This window comes from Puma concolor, chromosome A1, assembly GCF_028749965.1.
Source record: "Puma concolor isolate L17-30 chromosome A1, mPumCon1.1.hap2, whole genome shotgun sequence".
Lineage (NCBI taxonomy): Eukaryota > Metazoa > Chordata > Mammalia > Carnivora > Felidae > Puma > Puma concolor.
Window position 1 is genome coordinate 222,523,474 of NC_141667.1, and position 18,846 is coordinate 222,542,319.

Genomic DNA, 18,846 nt, shown 5'->3' on the forward strand with positions numbered 1-18,846 from the left:
CAAATAAAAATTTTCAGCTTGGCGAAATTTAGAATAGTTAAAAGTTGAGAAAAATGTAATGGTAAGTGAAATAAGGCACATCTCTGTGTGGGGTATTATGCAACCATTAAAACCTATGTTTATGAGAAAATGTAATAGTATAGATAAGTTTTATAATGACAAAAACCTTTATATTTTTGAGAATAAATTCATTTATGATAGAAATTGCTCTGTCAGCCATATATTGTGAAGGTCACAGGCAGGGAGAAACACCATGAAATGAGGGGGCAGAAAGATGGAGTCTGAAGCGAAGTCAGACGAAATGATGTCTGTCATTTCAAATATCATGAACCCGGGAAACCCACAATTGCTGTGGCCCCTGGCCCTCGCACTCCGACCTAGATATGGAAGGTGAGGAAGGTGCCCTGGGTGTGGACTGCGCACAGGTGCGTGTCCGCACTGTTCTGGAAGGCAGGCTCACTAACAGCCGTTGCCTTTCTGTGCTGCCGGACGCATCTGGAGGAAGGACTGTTCATCAGGAAGCTGTCTTCTGGGAAGACTGCTGGGAAGGAAGAGGCCAGTAGGTCAGCAACTCTCCTCTCCACCCTTCTGTGCCCCCCTGTGACTTAGCGTGCTGCCTCCCCACCGACCCCTACCCCAAAGCCCTGCAGGGCACCTCTGTAGTGATGGCTTACTGGTTTTGTTCATTGTCTCTCACTCCTCTCTGCCATCCGATTCAACCGGCCAGGTGCTTACCCATTTATTAAGCACCTACTGTGTACCAGTCACTGCACACTATGCTTGAATGCAAAGATACAGAGTAAAATTTACTGCGGGGACAGATTTATAATCTGACAAGGTTCAATGCGGTGGGTGAGTATAGGGCTAGAAACCACACCCAGAGGTGGGGACCTCGCATAGATGGAGAGCATTGAGGAAGGCTTCCTGCAGAAGTCACCTGGGCTGCACCTTGAAGAGAGAGTTTACTTAGGGTGATGAAAGGTCTGGTGGGCCCTCCAGGCCGAGGAGTAGCCACAGGTCCCATGAGAGAATGGTTTCACCAAACAGAGTGCGCATGTCCTTCTTCTCAAAATTAATCCCATCATCTTCTGCTGTGTTTGTGTTGGTCCAGTAGGGTCTGAGACTTCCTTGGTTTCATTATATCCTCAGAGCCTAGCGTGGTATCCGCCGTGTAGAAGATGCTCAGTAGATGCTGGTTGCATTGGTTTGAAATGAGTGCTGTGAGTGCACTGGTTTGAAATTGTGGTTTGCAATTTATAAGCCAACATCCACGAGACCCCATTGTTAGGACATGTACGTAGAGCTGGGAGGGACCTCAAAATTTATTTGATTTTCTCCCAGTCCCATCCTACTTCCCATCTTGAAGATTTTTCTTCCATCTTTTCCACTCTTACTGAAGGGTGGTGTAATACTCTGAGCCCTAGGGGGTGATAAATATACCCTGACTTTGACTTTCTTGAACCTGGCATTGATTTTTCTCTTCCTGACTCTGGGTTACCAGGAACTCCCCTTCCCGGCTCTGGCCCCTTACAGCCTGATATAATGTGGAAAAAACTAGAGATTGGTCTTGTTTTTAAAACTTGAATTGATCTCCTGATGGCTGGGATAGTTTGGGAACAGGCTGATGACTGCCTCAAGGCTGACTAAACAGAGGACACTGTCACAGATGGTATAGATGGGGTCTCCTGCACTATAATCATAGCTAACACTTACTGAGCGCTCCCCATGTGCTAGGCACTATTCTGTATGTTGATGTGTATATTAACTCCTTTAATCTCAACAAAATTATTGTCATCTCTGTTGTACAGATGAGGTTTCTGAGGCACAAAGACATTAAATAATTTGCCCAAAGTCACTTACCTAGTAGGAGTTGAGCCTAGGATCTGGTTCCAGAGCCTGTGCACTTACACTAACCACATCTAAACTTCCTATTGCTTCACCATAAACCATCCTCATCCCATAGTCACCAACAAAGAAGGCCTGCTTCTCATGGTGCTGTGCTTATAGATGTGGGTGTGTACTGGTAGGGAGTTGAGAGGGATCCATCACTTGGCACATGGTAAGCCTTTTTTTTTTCAAATTTTTTTTTTTTAGCGTTTTTTATTTATTTTTGAGACAGAGCGTGAACAGGGGAGGGTCAGAGAGAGGGACACACAGAATCTGAAACAGGCTCCAGGCTCTGAGCTGTCAGCACAGAGCCCGATGCGGGGCTCGAACTCACGGACCATGAGATCATGACCTGAGCCGAAGTCGGCCGCTTAACCGACTGAGCCACCCAGGCGCCCCCATGGTAAGCCTTTTTTTAAGATTTTCCATGTTTATTCTGACAGGATGAACAGCCCACCCAATTAAGTCTTTAATTATGTCAAATAAGCCTTTCTAACTATTCTTTTTACTAGTGCCCACCATTATTTAAATCTGATATGATGCTTTAAAGAACCTACCCACTTAATATGTTGTCTTAGTCTATCCAGGCTGCCCTAACAGGCTATCATAGGCTGGGTGGGTTAGAAACAATAGATATTTGTTCTAGGAACTGGGAAGTCCAAGATCAAGGCGCTGGCTGATTGAATGTCTAGTGAGACCACTTCCTGGTTTATAGATGGCTGCTTTCTCACTATAAGCTCACGTGACAGAAGCGACTGAGGAGCTCTCTGGGATCACTTTCATAAGGGCACCAACCTCAGTCATGGGGGCTACACCCTTATGACTTAATCACCTCAGAATATCGAGGATTAGGTTACAACATAGGAATCTGGGGCGGGGGGGGGGGGGGGGACACAAACACAAACTAAGGAGAGGAAAAAATACATTAGTCATCTTTCCCTTTTCTGTCCCCAGTGGCTGAACCAGTCAAGTAAGACCATCTCCAGAGCGTCTCCTTGAGATGAGCATTCACTGACCTAAAAGATGTGAGGGGTAGAATAAAGGCTGTCACACAGACAACATTGGTCAACTAGGAAAAGAGATGCCACATGCCTATTCCAGGTGCTAGGAACAAGGCAAAGAACATTCATGTACTTACTTCAATCATTTGCTCACTTGTCTGTGTTTATTGAGTGTCTCCCGTAAGCTGAACAGAATTCTAGATCCTAGAGACACTGTGGTGAACAAGCCAAACCCTGGCCCTCCAAGAGCTTATATTCTGTGGGGGCAGTAGACAATAACTATGTGTTCTGAAGAAAAAAATAAAACCATAAAGAGGAGAGTGGTAAGAGTGACCAAGGACGGTCTCTGTAAAGAGGTGGCATCTGAACAGGGATCTTTGTGAAGTGAGGGCATGCACCAGTGATAATCTGGAGGAAGAGAATCCCAGGCAGAGGCAACAAAGTGCAAAGAGCTAGAAGTGGGAATGAACCTAGCATGATGAAGGGGCATCCAGCGTGATTAGAGCAGAGCGGGGGGCGGGGGCGGGGTGGGGACGGGGGAAGCTTCACAGTAGGGGCAGGAGCTAGATCGTACAGGGTCTTGAAAGGCCATGGAGAGGAACTTTGCATTTTACTCTGAACGGGATGGGGAACCATTGGAGGGATTAGAGCAAGGGGTGTCATAATCTGCTCTGTGTTCTTCGGTGGTCGCTTCAGCTGCTGTGTGGAGAGCAGACTACAGAAACAGGAGTAGAAGCGAGGAACCTGTGTAGGAGGCCGTTCACACAGTCTTATAGTTTGGGGCTTTTTTATTTTAACTTTTCATTTGGAAATAATTTCAGACTTTAAAGAAGCTGCAGAACAGTGCAGAGAGTTCTGTACATCCTTCACCCAGATTCCACGGATGTTAACATCTTTGAAAACTACAGCACAGATACCAAAATCAGGAAGTTAACGTTGACAGAGTCCTGTTCCCTAATCTACAGACCTTACTCACATCTCTCCAGTTATCCCACTAATTGCCTTTTCCTGGTTCAGAGTCTGATCAGGACCACATGCTGCATTTCCTTATAATGTCTCTTTAGTTCCCTTGAACACGGAACAGTTCTGAGTCTTCCTTTTTCTGTCATGACCTTGGCATTTTGAGGTCATTCTTGGCATTCCAGCCAGAATGTCCCTCCCTTGTAGAATGTCCCTCCATTTGATGTTTCCTCATGGTTAAATTCAGGTTATGCATTTTTTATGTGAATACCATGGAAGTGATGTTATGTCCTTCACAGTGGATCGTATCAAGAGGCGCATGATGTTGATTTGTCCTCTTTCTGGTGATGTTAACTTTGATTATTTGGTTAAGGTAGTGCGTGCCAAGTTTCCCCACCGTAGTCACCCTTTGTAATTCATAACTATTTTAGGAGGAAATATTTTGAAGCCGTGTAAATACTATTTCTCATCATATTTCTGCCCAGTAATTTTACTATCCACTGATGACTCTTACCAGAAACAGTCATGACTGTGGTGCTTGCTAGATTGTGCTTTTTCTAGTCCTTTTCTCTTCGACACTTTTTGGTTGGAATTTTATGGTAAGGAAAAGCTTTCATTTCTCCCCCATTTATTTATTTATTTTTTAAATTGTTTATACCAGTATGGGCTCACGAGTTCTTAATTATTTCTGTGTGTGAGGATTCATTACCACCATTGATTTATTTTCTTGCTCACATTGTCCCAGATTTGACCAGTGGAACACTGGCTTCTTCACAGTGGTGTTTCTGACCTTTTGACCTGTCCCTTTGCTTTTTGATAACCACGTCTTGATATTTCTGACTCATGTTGTATACTACCTGCCTCGGCCCTAGAATTAACATTCATACAGCCTTGTTTCTTTCATTGAAGAATAGATAGTATGAGGGGATACTTCTAGAAGCCAAACTCAGGGTGCCATGCGTGCTCACTGTTAATGGCAGGGTGGAGGGATCATTGCTTCTGGGCCCTCAATAGACAGAGCTAGAAAATATGTGTGCACTCACACATCTGTAAGGATTTCTGTAACTTTTATGTGATGTCATACGGATGCTTCCAATTCCATTCTAACACCAAAGAGTTTATTCTAACCCCCCCCAACTGTAACTCCTATTATGAGTGAGAAAGTCAACTCTCATTATCCTCGATGTATTTACTTGTTCAATCCTAAAATACAGAATAGGTTCAGAATTGCTAACCTATAACTCATGTACAAACCTACTAACTAAAGTACTGTATTTGTGTACAAATCTTATATTTTGCCTTCGACTGTGTAGTCAAATTACTATTTTCCAAAGTTACTTTTGTCAGCTTGCCCCCTCCCGCCTTTAGTGTGGTTATTGTATCATTCATTTGTAATACAGTTAGGTTCACTTGTTCCTGTTTATATTCTATTTGGGGTCCACACCCTGCCCTGCCAACACGCTCCTTGTTAATTTTATTCACCTATTTTTGAGTATGTGAAACAATATGATTCCAAAACCCAGAACCAAACAAAAAGTACACTCAGGAAAGTGCCAGTCTGCTTCACCCCTTCTCCATGGCTGTGCCCAAGCACCTGCTGAAGTTAACACATCTCATTCATTTATTTCCCCTTTTTTCTTAGATGAAAGGTAGTACAATGTAGCTGTTCTTTGGCATGTTGCCTTTTACACTTTACAGTGTATCCTGGAAATCACTTTCTATCCACCTAAATGATTCTGTTCATTCTTTCTCATAGCTGCGTAATACTGTGTGGATGTACCATAGTTAATTCACCCACTCTCTTATATGAGCATTCTCCTTGTGCATATGTATCTATGTATTACTTGGTGGAGATGGGGACAATATCTTCACAATAAACTCCTGAAAGTGAGAGTAAAAGCTAAGCACAGGTATGGCTTGTTGGATACGGCCTTCCCCATTGTACTGGTTTGCGTTCTCATCAGTGATATATGAGAGTGTCTTTTTCCCCCGAAGGCTTTCCAACAAAATATGTGTCATGCTTTTTAATTTTCTAGGAAAGAATTTTGATAGTGGTAGTAATACTACCATAGGATGGTAGTATTAGAGGTGGCAGAAGTGCTTAGACTTTAGGTATCTTTGGAAAAAAACAATTTAGAGTTTATAGTGGATTGCTTTGGAGGCTGATGGAATAGTTCCCCACTTGAGGTCTTCTCCAATTCTGGTGAAACATAAGGCATCAAGATTAACAGCCTAAGGTAGTAACTTATTTTTATTTGCCTGATTTATGAAGCTTTTGGTGACTCTCACCTTCCTCTTGGGCCAGCCTTATTACATATCCCAGTAAGTATATGGCATTATAATACCTAATGCTAGGCACCTGGGTAGCTCAGTTGGTTGAGCATCTGACTCTTGATCTTAGCTCAGGTCTTGATCTCAGGGTTATTAGTTCAAGCCCCACACTGGGCTCCATGCTGGGTTTGAAGCCTACTTAAAAAAAAAAAAAAAAAAAGGCTCTAACAAATAATTTCTAACATTCCAGTGGCTTCATGTAGCAGAAGTTTGTCACTCTTGTGACAACTCAGTGTGGTTGTTTTTGTTCATTCTGTTTTTGTTCATTCTGGTTCAGTCTGGTTGTGGATTTACAGCTCTATTCCATGTGGTGATTCAGGGACTCTGGCTCCTTCTAGAATGTAGTTTCTCCATGCCCTGGGGTCTTGGAGTCCTCAAGGAGGAAGTACAAAGAGAAAGTGAAAAAGGGACTGCTCTGGTCTGGAAGGAACGCAGATTACTTTCTGGATTCAGTTGCTGAGAACTGGTCACATGCCCCCTAGATGCAAGAGGGCCCCGTAAATGCGGTCCCTGCAGGACAGCGGCTTTCCAGGGAGCACTCCATATATGGAAAGGGAAGTATGGATCTAGGTGGACGATTAGCTAACTCTGCCACAGGTATTTAACAAAGTAAGCCATTGGGTACTGTGTGGGAATAAATAACATGTTTTGCAGGATGGAATATCCTGAAATTACTGAAGGATGGTTAAATTTAAAAAGTACAGTGCAGCCCCCCCAAATCTGCGGGGGACAAGTTCCAGGACCCCGCAGTGGATGCCTGAAACTACAGATACTACTGAACCCTAGATATACCGTGTTTACATATACTGTAATGAAAGTTATGCGAACGTGGCCTGCCTCTGAAAACATCTTCTTGTACTGTGCTTCCCCCTTCTTCCTGTGACGAGGTGAGATGATCAGATGCCTTTGCAGTGAGATCACATGAGATGGATGGCATAGCGTTAGGCTACCGCTCACCATCCGAGGGTCCCGCAGAAGAACGATCATCTCCTTCCGGACCACAGTTGTCCACGGGTACCTGAAACCCCGGGAAGTGAAACCATGGACAAGGAGGGACTGCTGTAAGCATGGAGTTCAACAGCAGGAAACCAAGGGGAGTTGTATAAAAGGAGAAGCAATATTTAACTTTGAAGGGTCAGTGAGTCTGGTAGAGGAGTTCCAAGTAACAAGGATGGTGGGTGAAAAAAAGATTCATGTGTTTTCATTCATCTGCTCCTTCATTCATTCAAGAGACAACCCCAGAGCCTGTCTGCTGCTGGCCCCGTGCTCCGAGCTGTTATGTGGCGGTGGGGGAGGAGATGGGAGTGTCGGGGGGGGGGGCCCTGCAGGTACACTGGTGGGTTGGGGTGTTTACTCCTTCGTGGGCAGGAATATGTGCCAGCAGAATGTTACACAGGTATAGGGAGAAGCTATTAAACGTAAGCCAGAATAGTGGGATTTTTTTTCCCTTTTGATCTTGGGGAGAAAACAACAACAACAACAACCTTCTGAGAATGTTATGTGAAAGAAACTTTCCTAAAAGCTTTTAAAGTGCAGCGCTTTGTTAGAACAAATTGATACTCTAAATAAGAAAAAGGCAGATTTGAAGAAACAAGATGGTATTTTCTGTTCTTTTCAGAACATAATATTTTTCAATAATGTAAAAAAATGAGTATTTCTCACATTCTTAAGTGTTTGTAGGCTTTGTGCCCATATTATGTGGAAAAAGTTAATATTGTTCTCATCATGCAGGAGTTTGATTTATAAGGGGACTGCCAGAGAAAGATCTGTCATAATATTTCATTGCCGCACCGGTAGACTAATACTAATAATCAGCGTGTGTGTACCTCACGCTACAGTTTACAGAGGGGTCCTATGTAACGGATCCAACCTCATTATCACCACAACCTATGAAGTAGGTAATGGCCAGGTTGATATTATCATTAGTTGCATGCAGATGTTCGGATGTAACCCCATTATCCCCATTTACAGTTGAGGAAATTGACCCTTAGGGATGTGCATGATGTGCCCCAAATCTGTAAATTTAAATTCCCAAAGAGAGGAAATAAATTTTTTTTTTTTTTAATTTTTTTTTTCAACGTTTATTTATTTTTGGGACAGAGAGAGAGACAGAGCATGAACGGGGGAGGGGCAGAGAGAGAGGGAGACACAGAATCGGAAACAGGCTCCAGGCTCTGAGTCATCAACCCAGAGCCCGACGCGGGGCTCGAACTCACAGACCGCGAGATCGTGACCTGGCTGAAGTCGGACGCTTAACCGACTGCGCCACCCAGGCGCCCCGAGAGGAAATAAATTTTAAATTCCGATGTTGTAGTCTAATTATATCTGTGCTGAAGAATGAAGAATCTGGGGCTCCGGGGTGGCTCAGTCGGTTGGGCGTCCGACTTTGGCTCGGGTCAGGTTCTCACGGTTTGTGGTTCGAGCCCCACGTCAGGCTCTGTGCCGACAGCTCAGAACCTGGAGCCTGCTTCCGATTCTGTGTCTCCCTCTCTCTCTCTGCCCCTCCCCTGCTCACGTTGTGTCTCACTCTCTCTCTTGAAAATAAATATTAAAAAATTTTTTTTTTAAAAAGAGTAAAGAATCCAACTAAGCTATTGAAAACTTCATTTACTTCTCATCTGTTACTGTCAGGGTGGGAGGTAGACAGAAGCTAAGGAAATATGGTTAATACTTCCAAGTAGTGTGATATTTTCCATTCTTTGAATTTCGTCTCTTGTCTGTCAGTTAATTGCCTTTTTCATTTCCTTTGGTTTTTATATAATTGATTTTATGGTATATTAAGTTTTGGGGAAAAATGCTGAAAGGGCAGGACTTTTACTCTGGGAGTCCGTTTTTTTTCTCTTCGGGGACTTACTTGTGTGTTCTCTAAGCAGAAGAACTACACTAGATCCTAACGCCTTTGCATTCACATTTATTGGTGAATGCTGTTGTTGCCTGGTGACGAATGTCCCGCTGTGTCTGTTCTGTCAGGTGGGGTGACTGCTCTCTGTTGGGACCCCGTCCAGCGAGTGTTGTTCTCCGGCAGCTCCGATCACTCCGTTATCATGTGGGACATCGGCGGGAGGAAAGGAACAGCCATCGAGCTCCAAGGACACAAGTAAGGCTGCTGGTGCTTTTACTAAAAACTCTGAGAAAAGATTCCCTTCTGAAAGCCTAGAACAAAGGCGTGTGCTCCAGTCTCTGTGGCAGGATCTTCGCATGGGAAGGAACCCGGCAGGCACTCAACTAATGGCCACTTTGAATTGTATCCGTACCTAAGTATGTTTATTTATTTACATGTCACCTTGTTTAATTCCATAGAGGACTTGACAGTGCCTACAAAAACCGTGAAGTAAAATAATGGCAGCAAACAAATAAAAGGTAAAAGTGAGAACCAGGGAGACCTAAGAGTAAAAATTAGAGAGAGAGGAAAAAAAAAGCTTAAAAATAGAAGCCATGGAGGCCTACAGAATTTCTGTAATTGAGTTCAGATGTGGTGCCAGGACTCCCGGCAGCTTGAGGAAGAGGGGAGAGATAATATTCTTACACAATAGATTTTGTACTTCACCACATATTTATTGAAGACTCGCTTTGATTCCTATCAGGCCCTCTTCTTCCTTGAGGGACGATTTCACGGGCCGAGAGGAAAAGCAAAGGCAGCTTTGCGTTTCCTTGGAGCAGACTCTTTGCCGTGTGCTGAGAGTCACTAAGGAATTTTTTTTGATGTAGATTCCTGGCCCCTGTCTGGAGATTCTGGTCACCAATGTGGAGCTGAGGCACCTCTGTTGTTCGCAGCCTCCCAGGCAGCTCTCCTGGTGGCCCTCAGACCACACTCTAATGGCTGCCCACAGGCCCCGGGGGCACATACTGTCCGTGTGCGGAAAAGAACCGTAGATTTGCTTCAAAGCTCTAAGCTCGTCTGAATTGTTTTTAACTTGGAAAGTTTCCACAGTGATGTTAGCAGCGACTCTAGACATCCGTAAACAAATGTTAGTGGGGCTCCCAGGAACTGACTGGTGTTAACCAACATTAGCTCTTTTTGTAAATCTGCCCGGAAGCACTCGTTTTAAAATGTTCCCCTAAGTAGTTAAATTTTGCAGTTGGGATTATTACTGATTGAATTTTGGAAGGCCCCTGCACAAGTCATTATTTCAGTGTTAGAATTTAGTCTTAGAGAGCTACTTATTAGGCCTCCTTGCCCACATTTGAGAACAGACCCATTGTCTGGGGCCATGTCTGGCTTGTGGGGCCACTCGGACCTCATCATCAGCTCATTAAGAGGAATCGTTCCCTTGTGCTTATCTCCATGGCAAGGGGACATACATCAGTATCATATGAAAGGAGTTGACATCATCCGTGTAAGTGAAGAAAAGGAGAAGGCAAACACAGTCCTGTTTAGTAATGCTTAGTTATTATCCACTCTGCCAGGTAATTCTGCCACCTCAGGCTGTCTCAGAGAAATAAAATGCCAGTTTTGAATGAAGAGCAGTAATATTTGTTGGTCTCACTCAGATGAACTCATAACTAGTTTCATTTTTGCACCGTGGTTAATAAAGACTGCAGGCAATCTTGCATGACCCATCCTCAGGGCGGTAAGGTGTGACAGTGCTCAACACCAGCGTCACTGGGTGCCAAGTGCCCTCGTGCAAACTGTTCTGGAAAACTTGCACCTAGAGTTTGGTAAGAAAGGAAAAGCTATGAAGTTGAGATACAGTCTCTCAGTCCCAGAAAAATGGAACCTGGGCTAATAGGTATTCTCGTTTCTAAGGAATGCAGACCTGACCTTTTAGAAAATGGAACAGACCATACTTGGGAGTCCATCCTGTTCCTCTGTACCCTTAGAACCTAGTGGGCCAGCAGGCTGGTGAGACCAGGAGCCACTGGTCAGCCCTGGCTTTAAACAGGAATAATGGCCGTAGGCCTTTGCCTGGGGCTTTATTTATCTCAAGCCGAGAAAGGAATGACTCTGTGGTCACCATCACCGGGCCTTAGCCTGGGAGGGGCCGCCTGGTGTCACACAGCTGGGAGAGATGAACTTCCTCAGCATCAGTTGGTGTTAACCCTGGGTTTGAGTGCCCGAGGTGAGGACGGGGAAGACACCAGAGCTGCTGGAAGTGGGAGGTTGGGACTCACAGAAGGTGGCGGAAGGAAAGGGGCCAGGGCAGCAGGCAGGAAGGGGAGCATAGCGCCACATGGCCACCATTGCTTTGTCCTGAAAATTGGCCACTGGATTGGTGTTCAGTGATTCTTGTCTTTGAATGGAGCTTAGTATTTTGCCAGAGAGCTTCTGAAACACACAGGGACCTCAGTGTAATCTTCCAAGAACCCTGGATATGTAAGAGGGAAGCCCGATGTCATTTTTTAAATGAGAATATCGAGCTACCACCCTCAAAGCCTCCAGCTGGTAGCTTGGGTCTCTCAAACCTTCTTTCAGTCCAAGAAAGCTACTTAGAGCCTTCTTTGCATCCTGCACTATACTAGGTACTGGGGCAGAGAAATGAGCATTGACTAACAGATGGCCCCTTCTGTGCTCCATGATGTTTTTTTGGTCTCTTTTCCACTCTAGAGGCCAAAGAGTTTCTTCGTGGGGCCCGAGGCTGCCCCTAGCTGTCCTACAATTCCTTATGTTCCCACCTTCCCCTCAGGGAGACTCTGGGTGGTCAGAGTTCCAAATCAGGCACCGAGTTGGTGAGCTTGGGAACTGGGCAGAGCCGACCGGACCAGAGAGCCCCAGAGGAGTGGAAAGACCACCTTCCCCTTTTGTGGGAATATCCGACCCCGATGTGAAGCGGCAGCTTTACGGGTCTTCTGTCCTGGGTCCTGTGGCTTCATTCCATCCTTCAGCAGAAATAAGACATTTGTGCAACTAATTTGATCTGGTGTGTGACAAACCCATCAAAGCAGAGAGAGCTTTAGCACTAGAGTAACTGAAATGTTTCCAAGTCCAAGGGAAAAGAGCTAAGAAAGTATACTTCTATACAATATTCTCTGCATTTGAAACATTTTGGTATTTTTATTCCCTGTAGCAAGTGGACCATGATTGTGTGCTAGCTCTGTGGAAGGAAAGGCAAAGAAAAGGTTCCAGTTTCAGGGACCAGTTATGTTTCTGAAGTATCCATTACCAGTTGGATGGATATTATAGAAGCATAAGCCTGGACATTTATTGTCCCATGCCCACCGTGTCAAAGCTAATAACGATACTTGGGCTTTTTAGATCCTTTTTTATTCTTAGATAATACCTGTCATTTCATGACCAACTTTATGACCATAATTTCCCTTTATAGCAGTATTTTTCTCAGGCTTTTAAGACTTTGTGGCAATTTAGTTTAACGGTAACTCGATTTAAAGCACAGATGAACTTTTTGGGATGGAACCCTCCACCAAGACTGGGATCTTCGGTTACGGGGGACGTGGTCACAGCCCCGGCTGTTGGCACACATGGCCTGTGTATTTGCTTCCTTTTTCCATAGTCCCAGCTCTTGGTTTTTCTCTTCCGACTCTTAGCATGTATAAGACTTTTGTTACAAGCATCTTCAAAGCCTTTTGGTAAAGAAAGGGACTAGTCAGTGGGGCATCTGGGTGGCTCAGTCAGTTAAGCCTCTGGCTCAGATCATGATGTCATGGTTCATGAGTTCGAGCCCCGCATCAGGCTCTGTGCTGACAGCTCAGAGCCTGGAGCCTGCTTCAGATTCTGTGTGTCTCTCTCTGCCTCTACCCCGCTCACACTCTGTGTCTGTCTGTCAAAAATAAATGAACATTAAAAAAAATTTTTTTTTTTAAAAGGGGCTATTCGTCGATAAATATCCATCGGGAGAATTTGTACCTTTCCCTCTTTATCAGGTAAATTGCCTGTCAAGTTAGGAAAAGAAGTAGAATTCTCACATTCATCCTTTCCTGGGCTTGGGGAAGGAGAGCAAGGGTCAAGAGAGCAAGGTTTCTCTCTTTGCGAATCTCAGATTTAGGAGCATTTCTCATTGTATCACTGGAGAATTATTAGGATACAGGGGAAGAGGTTTTTTCTATTTCTCACTTAGCTGATGCATAATAGATCAAAGAATTCAAACTTAGGGTTTTCACGGAGAGTGGAATCTTATCCGAGGGGTGGTGCCCCGTGGTGTGGTCATTAATTGCTGGCCTCTGGATCAGGCCAGGCTGTTTTTGAGCCAGCCCTTCTGGCTCTAAGCGGGGCTCTCTATCTCTCCGATCCTCAGTTTCCTCATCTCTAAAGTAAGGATAATATTGGAAAGGAAAACCCTCAAAGGTTGTCAAAAACCATTAATGATATAATGCATGTAAAATAATCAGCACAAGAGTAAGGGACAGTAAGTGACAGGTGTTAAGAATATTCTTGTTAATAAAAATTATAGTAATTTGTAAATCAAGCTTTTCGATAGGATTTGTATTTCTCTCTGAACATAGCATTTTAAGTGGAAGTATAGCCACATGTACCTACTCCCTCAATTTATATTACACTCAACAGAAGTTTACTGATCTCTGTCTATATACCAGACTTTATAGCAGACACTTCGGATATGAAGGGCACTATGGCAACAGCCACTGCCTAAATGGTGCTATAGAGGCATGAGAATGGGGACGAGGTGGGACAGTTTGCCAGTTGTACTGAAAAATGGGAAGCCTCAGTGGAGGGAGTCACTGTTGATTTGGATCTTAGGAGATGAATGTGTTCTCATTGTTCTGAGGATCAGGAGGTTACCCAAAACAGAACTGCATGAACTCAGTACAGTGTTTTCAGGAACGTGCAGGCAGATAGAAGGGCAGCGGCTGCTCTGATCTTCCGTCTTAGCCGGTAAACAGCCAAATGTTGCCAATCTCGAACCAGCACTCCCAGTAGGATCCTATGTTCAGGTTCAGGCTGGCTGTGATCCAGGGATTCCCAGGGAGGCAGATCCATCCAGGGTCCCTTTGGTGTGAGATGGCCCCAAGTATCTGTTATCCGGGGGACCTCACATGTGTGGATTACTCACGAGCCTTTTCTGGTCCTTGGAGGTTTGGGAGACTTATGAATATGGGGGCTCTGAATATAAGAGAGTGAGTTCTCTGGGAGCAGGTGCATGACTGATTAGATTTTCACCAAGTAATCTAGGACTTTTCATCAAAGAAATGAAAGCTGCTATACTACTCTTAGGATGTAGAAGAGGACCTAAGTTGACATTTGAGCAGATGTTACCTTATGTCTGAAAATCTGTTTCAATAAAAAGAATAAAGGCTTCTCTACCCTTTTTCCTTAACAAGCATCAGACACAGCACCGGCCTCAGGGGCATGCTACCTGTGCAGTCACACAGGGCCCCATGCTTGGATGGGCCCCATGCTTAGGTTAATGTCTTGCTGTCACCATGACAATGACATGTCACCAAATGTCATTGTTAGTACATTTTTAGCAAGGGGCCCTGCATTTTCATTGTGCATGACGCTCCCTCCCCCCCCCCCCCCCCCCCAAATTTTGTAGCTAGGCCTACTAAGGCCTGTGTTCCCTCTAGGGCTGGTGAGAAGGGAAATGAGGCCATTGCCAGTAAGTGTAGTCTTTGTAGCTGGCAGATCCTGGTAGTTGTGAAAAGTGAGGCTTTTGTGCACCGGTAAGAGCATTTGCAATGCAGTACTTGGAGCTCTCAGCCGTGGAATGTAACCAGTTTTGAAATGCTTTCCAGTATAAATGCTACACTGATGTCAGATGAAACATGAATGTAAGAAGAAGGTATCTTTTGTTCTTTATAACCCTCAATCTGTGAACCTGGGGATGTTCCCTTACCTCGTTTTTAACTGCAAGGTGGTTAGATTGTGAATCCTTAAATCAAGAAGTCCCTGAGCAGCTTTATTACAAAGCTTGGAATCCAGCATTCATCACTGTGTTCCACTCATCTGTGTTGGAATATTAACAGTATTGGAGTCCCATAAATTATGTATTGGTTGCCGAATGTTGCTGCCAGCTATGAGTGGCAAAGCAGTTCCTTCTGTAGCTTATTTTGGTTTTACAAGATCACTGATGTGTATCAGGATGCCTTAACAAATGAAATGTAGTTCAAATCACCGGGTTACGAGTTTGTTCAAGTAGATAGATTTTCCTTCTTGCCCTTGAATGTCAGAATGGTGGCGCTCCATACTTTAAAATGTGTGAAGTAGCAGCTAAAAGAGATAGAAAACAATTGACTCTTTTGTTAACAAATACCCGGTGAAAATTTTATATTAGTCATTAATTACTAAAAGGACTAGTAAGATGTTACACCAGTTCAAAGGAAAACCCAAAGAACAGACGTATGCATAGACAATGGAGAACTGAAATGAATTTGTAGGTGGATTCACAATTGGCTTCTTCTGTGGGAGGGGGAGGGCAGGGGGATTAGTTATATCATCACTGGAAAGGTTCATTTGCAATAATACCAGGTTCGTGTAACTTCGTGTAACAGAATCAGACAACCCCAAAAGGTATGCTAGGTATTACCTGATATTTCATTTGAAGATACCAGTAATTTCTTTTTGCCCATTTCATTCCTTCACAGTCTGCCTGATAGTTCTTCCCCCACCCCTCCTATAATCATAATAATCTCAAAGATTATTCTCGATCACAAAAGGTTGGTCTCATAAGGTTTGGCCTGATTATTTACATTGTACGGTGAGAGTGTTAATTAGCCATATAGGTCTTCTTGGTTTGCTTTGCAAATAATAGAGCCAAAGAGTATTAAACAATAACTATCAAGCCTGCAGAATTAACTTCTGCCTGCAAGTTTTTATAAGGAATCTTGGATTGGGCTTTTCAAAGCCTCTGTTATTGGGTGTACCAAGATTAGGAAAGCTAGCCCAAAAGATTCTGCACCATATTTCACCTGTGGTATTTACAGCTTTGGTTGAATTCCTCGAGGTTGCCAACATTTGCCAGGTCCCTGGCCTGGTAGTTTCCTTACTATCTGTAAGGCCAGGACCCTGCAAAGCCAGTACTAGGCCAGTTTTCCTGGGAAGACTTTGTAGGCATTGGCGCCATAAGTTCAAGTGGCTAGTCATATCTGATTCGATGAGCATCGTTCTCTAATATGACACTCCAGGTAAAGACCTGGTTGCCAAGTCATATCCTTTGGATGGAGGCTAACTGAACCTACAAAATAAATATATTGCCATTAAATTTAAGGGGATCCAGTATTACTGTTTTAATTCCGGGGGAATCATTGAAAACTGGATGTCATGTTTAAATGTTTCTTTAGCTTATAAAAGCAGAGTTTACAAGATTGTAGGTTAGACGTAGGGTAAAAAGTAAGAGAAAAGGCAGCCTCATAGATCCAAAGAACATTTAACAATATTCCAGACATATAACCACAGTAAAATGTCCCTCTTCAGTTCATTCAGTCCTGTGTAATTAATTCTTGTTCTGCTGGCTCTTGCTTTAGTAGTCTGCATTCATGAAGCCATCTGCAGCCAGACTAAAAAGAGTCCAGAAATCCAAGGAAATCCAGACTTGGTCCACTAGCACAGCTTACAAATTGTCTAAGCCGTGTCAGCTCTGTAACCTTTGCCCGAGAGTCTGTTCTTTGAAATAGCAATATTTTAAAATACCTGGTACATGTCGTCCTTTTCTGTGAAACTCTCGAGATTCTCCTTTCTGGCCTGTAGCTTATAACAGAGCCCTCAGGCAAGCATCAGAGTGAAACAAAAGTTATCTATAGATTATAGAGACTTTAATGGTTAGGTTTTTTGGTTTTTTTTTACTGTGACAGATAATATCATAAGGGAGGAGAATAAAATTCTCTATTGAGATAGCCTACATAAGTGTTTCCCAAGAGTTTTGATCGTTATTTCCCCAGAGGGGAAAACATATTATAGACAATGAGAGCTCTGATTAATCTCCAGGGTCCTCCCATAAAATATGCAACTTTAGAAATACTTATATATTAATAACATCTTATCTATACTGACTTGACCTAGGGAAGACTGAGCATCTCTTGTGATCTGACAACTCGTCCCATGAAACTCTTAAAATAGCAACACAGCAAACGAATACAGTTATTTATAGCATCTCTCTTTTTATGAGGCAAAGGAACACATCTTTACAATTCTCAAGGATCCCTCCAGGAAATCTCAAAGATAGCTGTAGGTATAAAAAGTATCCCAAATTTTTTATTTTATTTTTTCAAAAGACAGGGTACAGTCTGGGAAGGCAAAATCAAAAGAGTTGTCAGAGATGTTTCTGGGACTTTAACCAAGTCAACATAAAGCTCTGAAAATAATTGTGGTGACACACAAAATCTTTGCTAGCTAGGCAGATTCTATAGAAGGTAAAAAATGTCCTTTTGCATTGTAGTCAAAGGCATTAATCAGTAAGGCAAGGAAGCAGGCCATCAAAACTGAGGGAACTACGCCAAGATTTTAATGCATTTTATTGCTCTTTTTTCAGACTCGAGTATTGTAAACCAAAGCAAATAAAATTCACGTTCCAAGTTTTATCCTTCATTTTTCTTTCTCATATTCTGGAACAAATTTATACTTTACTTTAGAACTGCCTTATTCATCCATATTCTCTCAAAAATGTACAATGGAGTTTTCCAGAGGCTGCATGACGAGTGGCATCAGAATAAATGCAGAAAGAGATGTTTATCTGGCTCGCTCCTGTAAAGCCACATACTATTTAGAAAGAGTTGCAGAAATGTTCAACAGTGCCATTTTTGTCATCAGAATTTGTCACTTTGGGAAGTACAGTTAATTTTCATCAAATATATGTTATTTATATTAAGATGGAATGGATTCGTTGCTAATTCCAAATGAATCGATATGTTTTTTAATTCTCAATTCTGACTTCAAATACAATAAATATTGATAGTTATCACTTATTTAAACCAAAGCTCTTTGGTGTCCTCAAATAAGTTTTAAGAGTGCAAAGGGGTCCTGAGACAAAAAAGTCCGAGAACCATTGCTTTAAGACAAAACTGTTCTGTTTTCTCTTTGAAAAACAAAAGCCCGCACATCGTCATATCTTGTCTCCATTACTGCCCCTGGCATAGTCTCAACCATCCATTTTAATTATAATAATTAACCAAAGTAACTAGTGTATATCTCCTAGAGAAAATTGGGAGGAGGGAGGATGTGGATAATTGAAAGCTGTCACATACAAGCATCCGAGCAGACCAGCAAAGCTCAGGAGCGCACACCACAGAAATTTCTCTTGCAACGTATGCCACTTTTATGTCTCCTTAAGGTGGCACGCGTGGACGTGTTCATTGGTGACTCACCTAAGTTGCAGCCTGTCTAGGATGTACAAAATAAAAAGGAAGTATATATAAGCTTAATATTATGCTTTGTAATCAAAGTTTCAGTATTCTGACTTACTTGGAAATTATCTAAGTGGGTATCCAACGATTATTTATCAATTAGTTCAACCTAATAGTAATCCATTTTAAGTTACCTAAAGATCTTAGGGATTATCTGTAAGTTGATGTGCCATAACACATAATTGCTAGTTATAGAGAAACTTTATCACAACAATTAATTCAGTTGAGTTCAACACGAATTTATATTTTTAATAGTGTTAAGCATTATATAGGCATCATATTCGCTTGTTTGACCAGTTATCCTATATACACTTATAAGAAATCAACCCCTTTAAAATAAGTTGTACACTTGTGTTATACTTAACACTGATAAATAAGAAAAAGACTAGCTGTGTTTTAAAACGTAACCATACTAGTC

At 42.9% G+C, this 18,846-nt stretch overlaps 1 protein-coding gene across 1 annotated transcript in view; it reads left to right on the forward strand.

Moving 5' to 3' along the window:
• Positions 1–18,846, forward strand: part of WDFY2 (WD repeat and FYVE domain containing 2) — a 183,507-nt gene that overhangs the window by 147,474 nt on the left and 17,187 nt on the right. Inside the window, exon 8 of the mRNA XM_025924453.2 lies at positions 9,150–9,276. Coding sequence (XP_025780238.1) covers positions 9,150–9,276 — 127 coding nt within the window. The remainder of the gene's footprint in view (positions 1–9,149; positions 9,277–18,846) is intronic.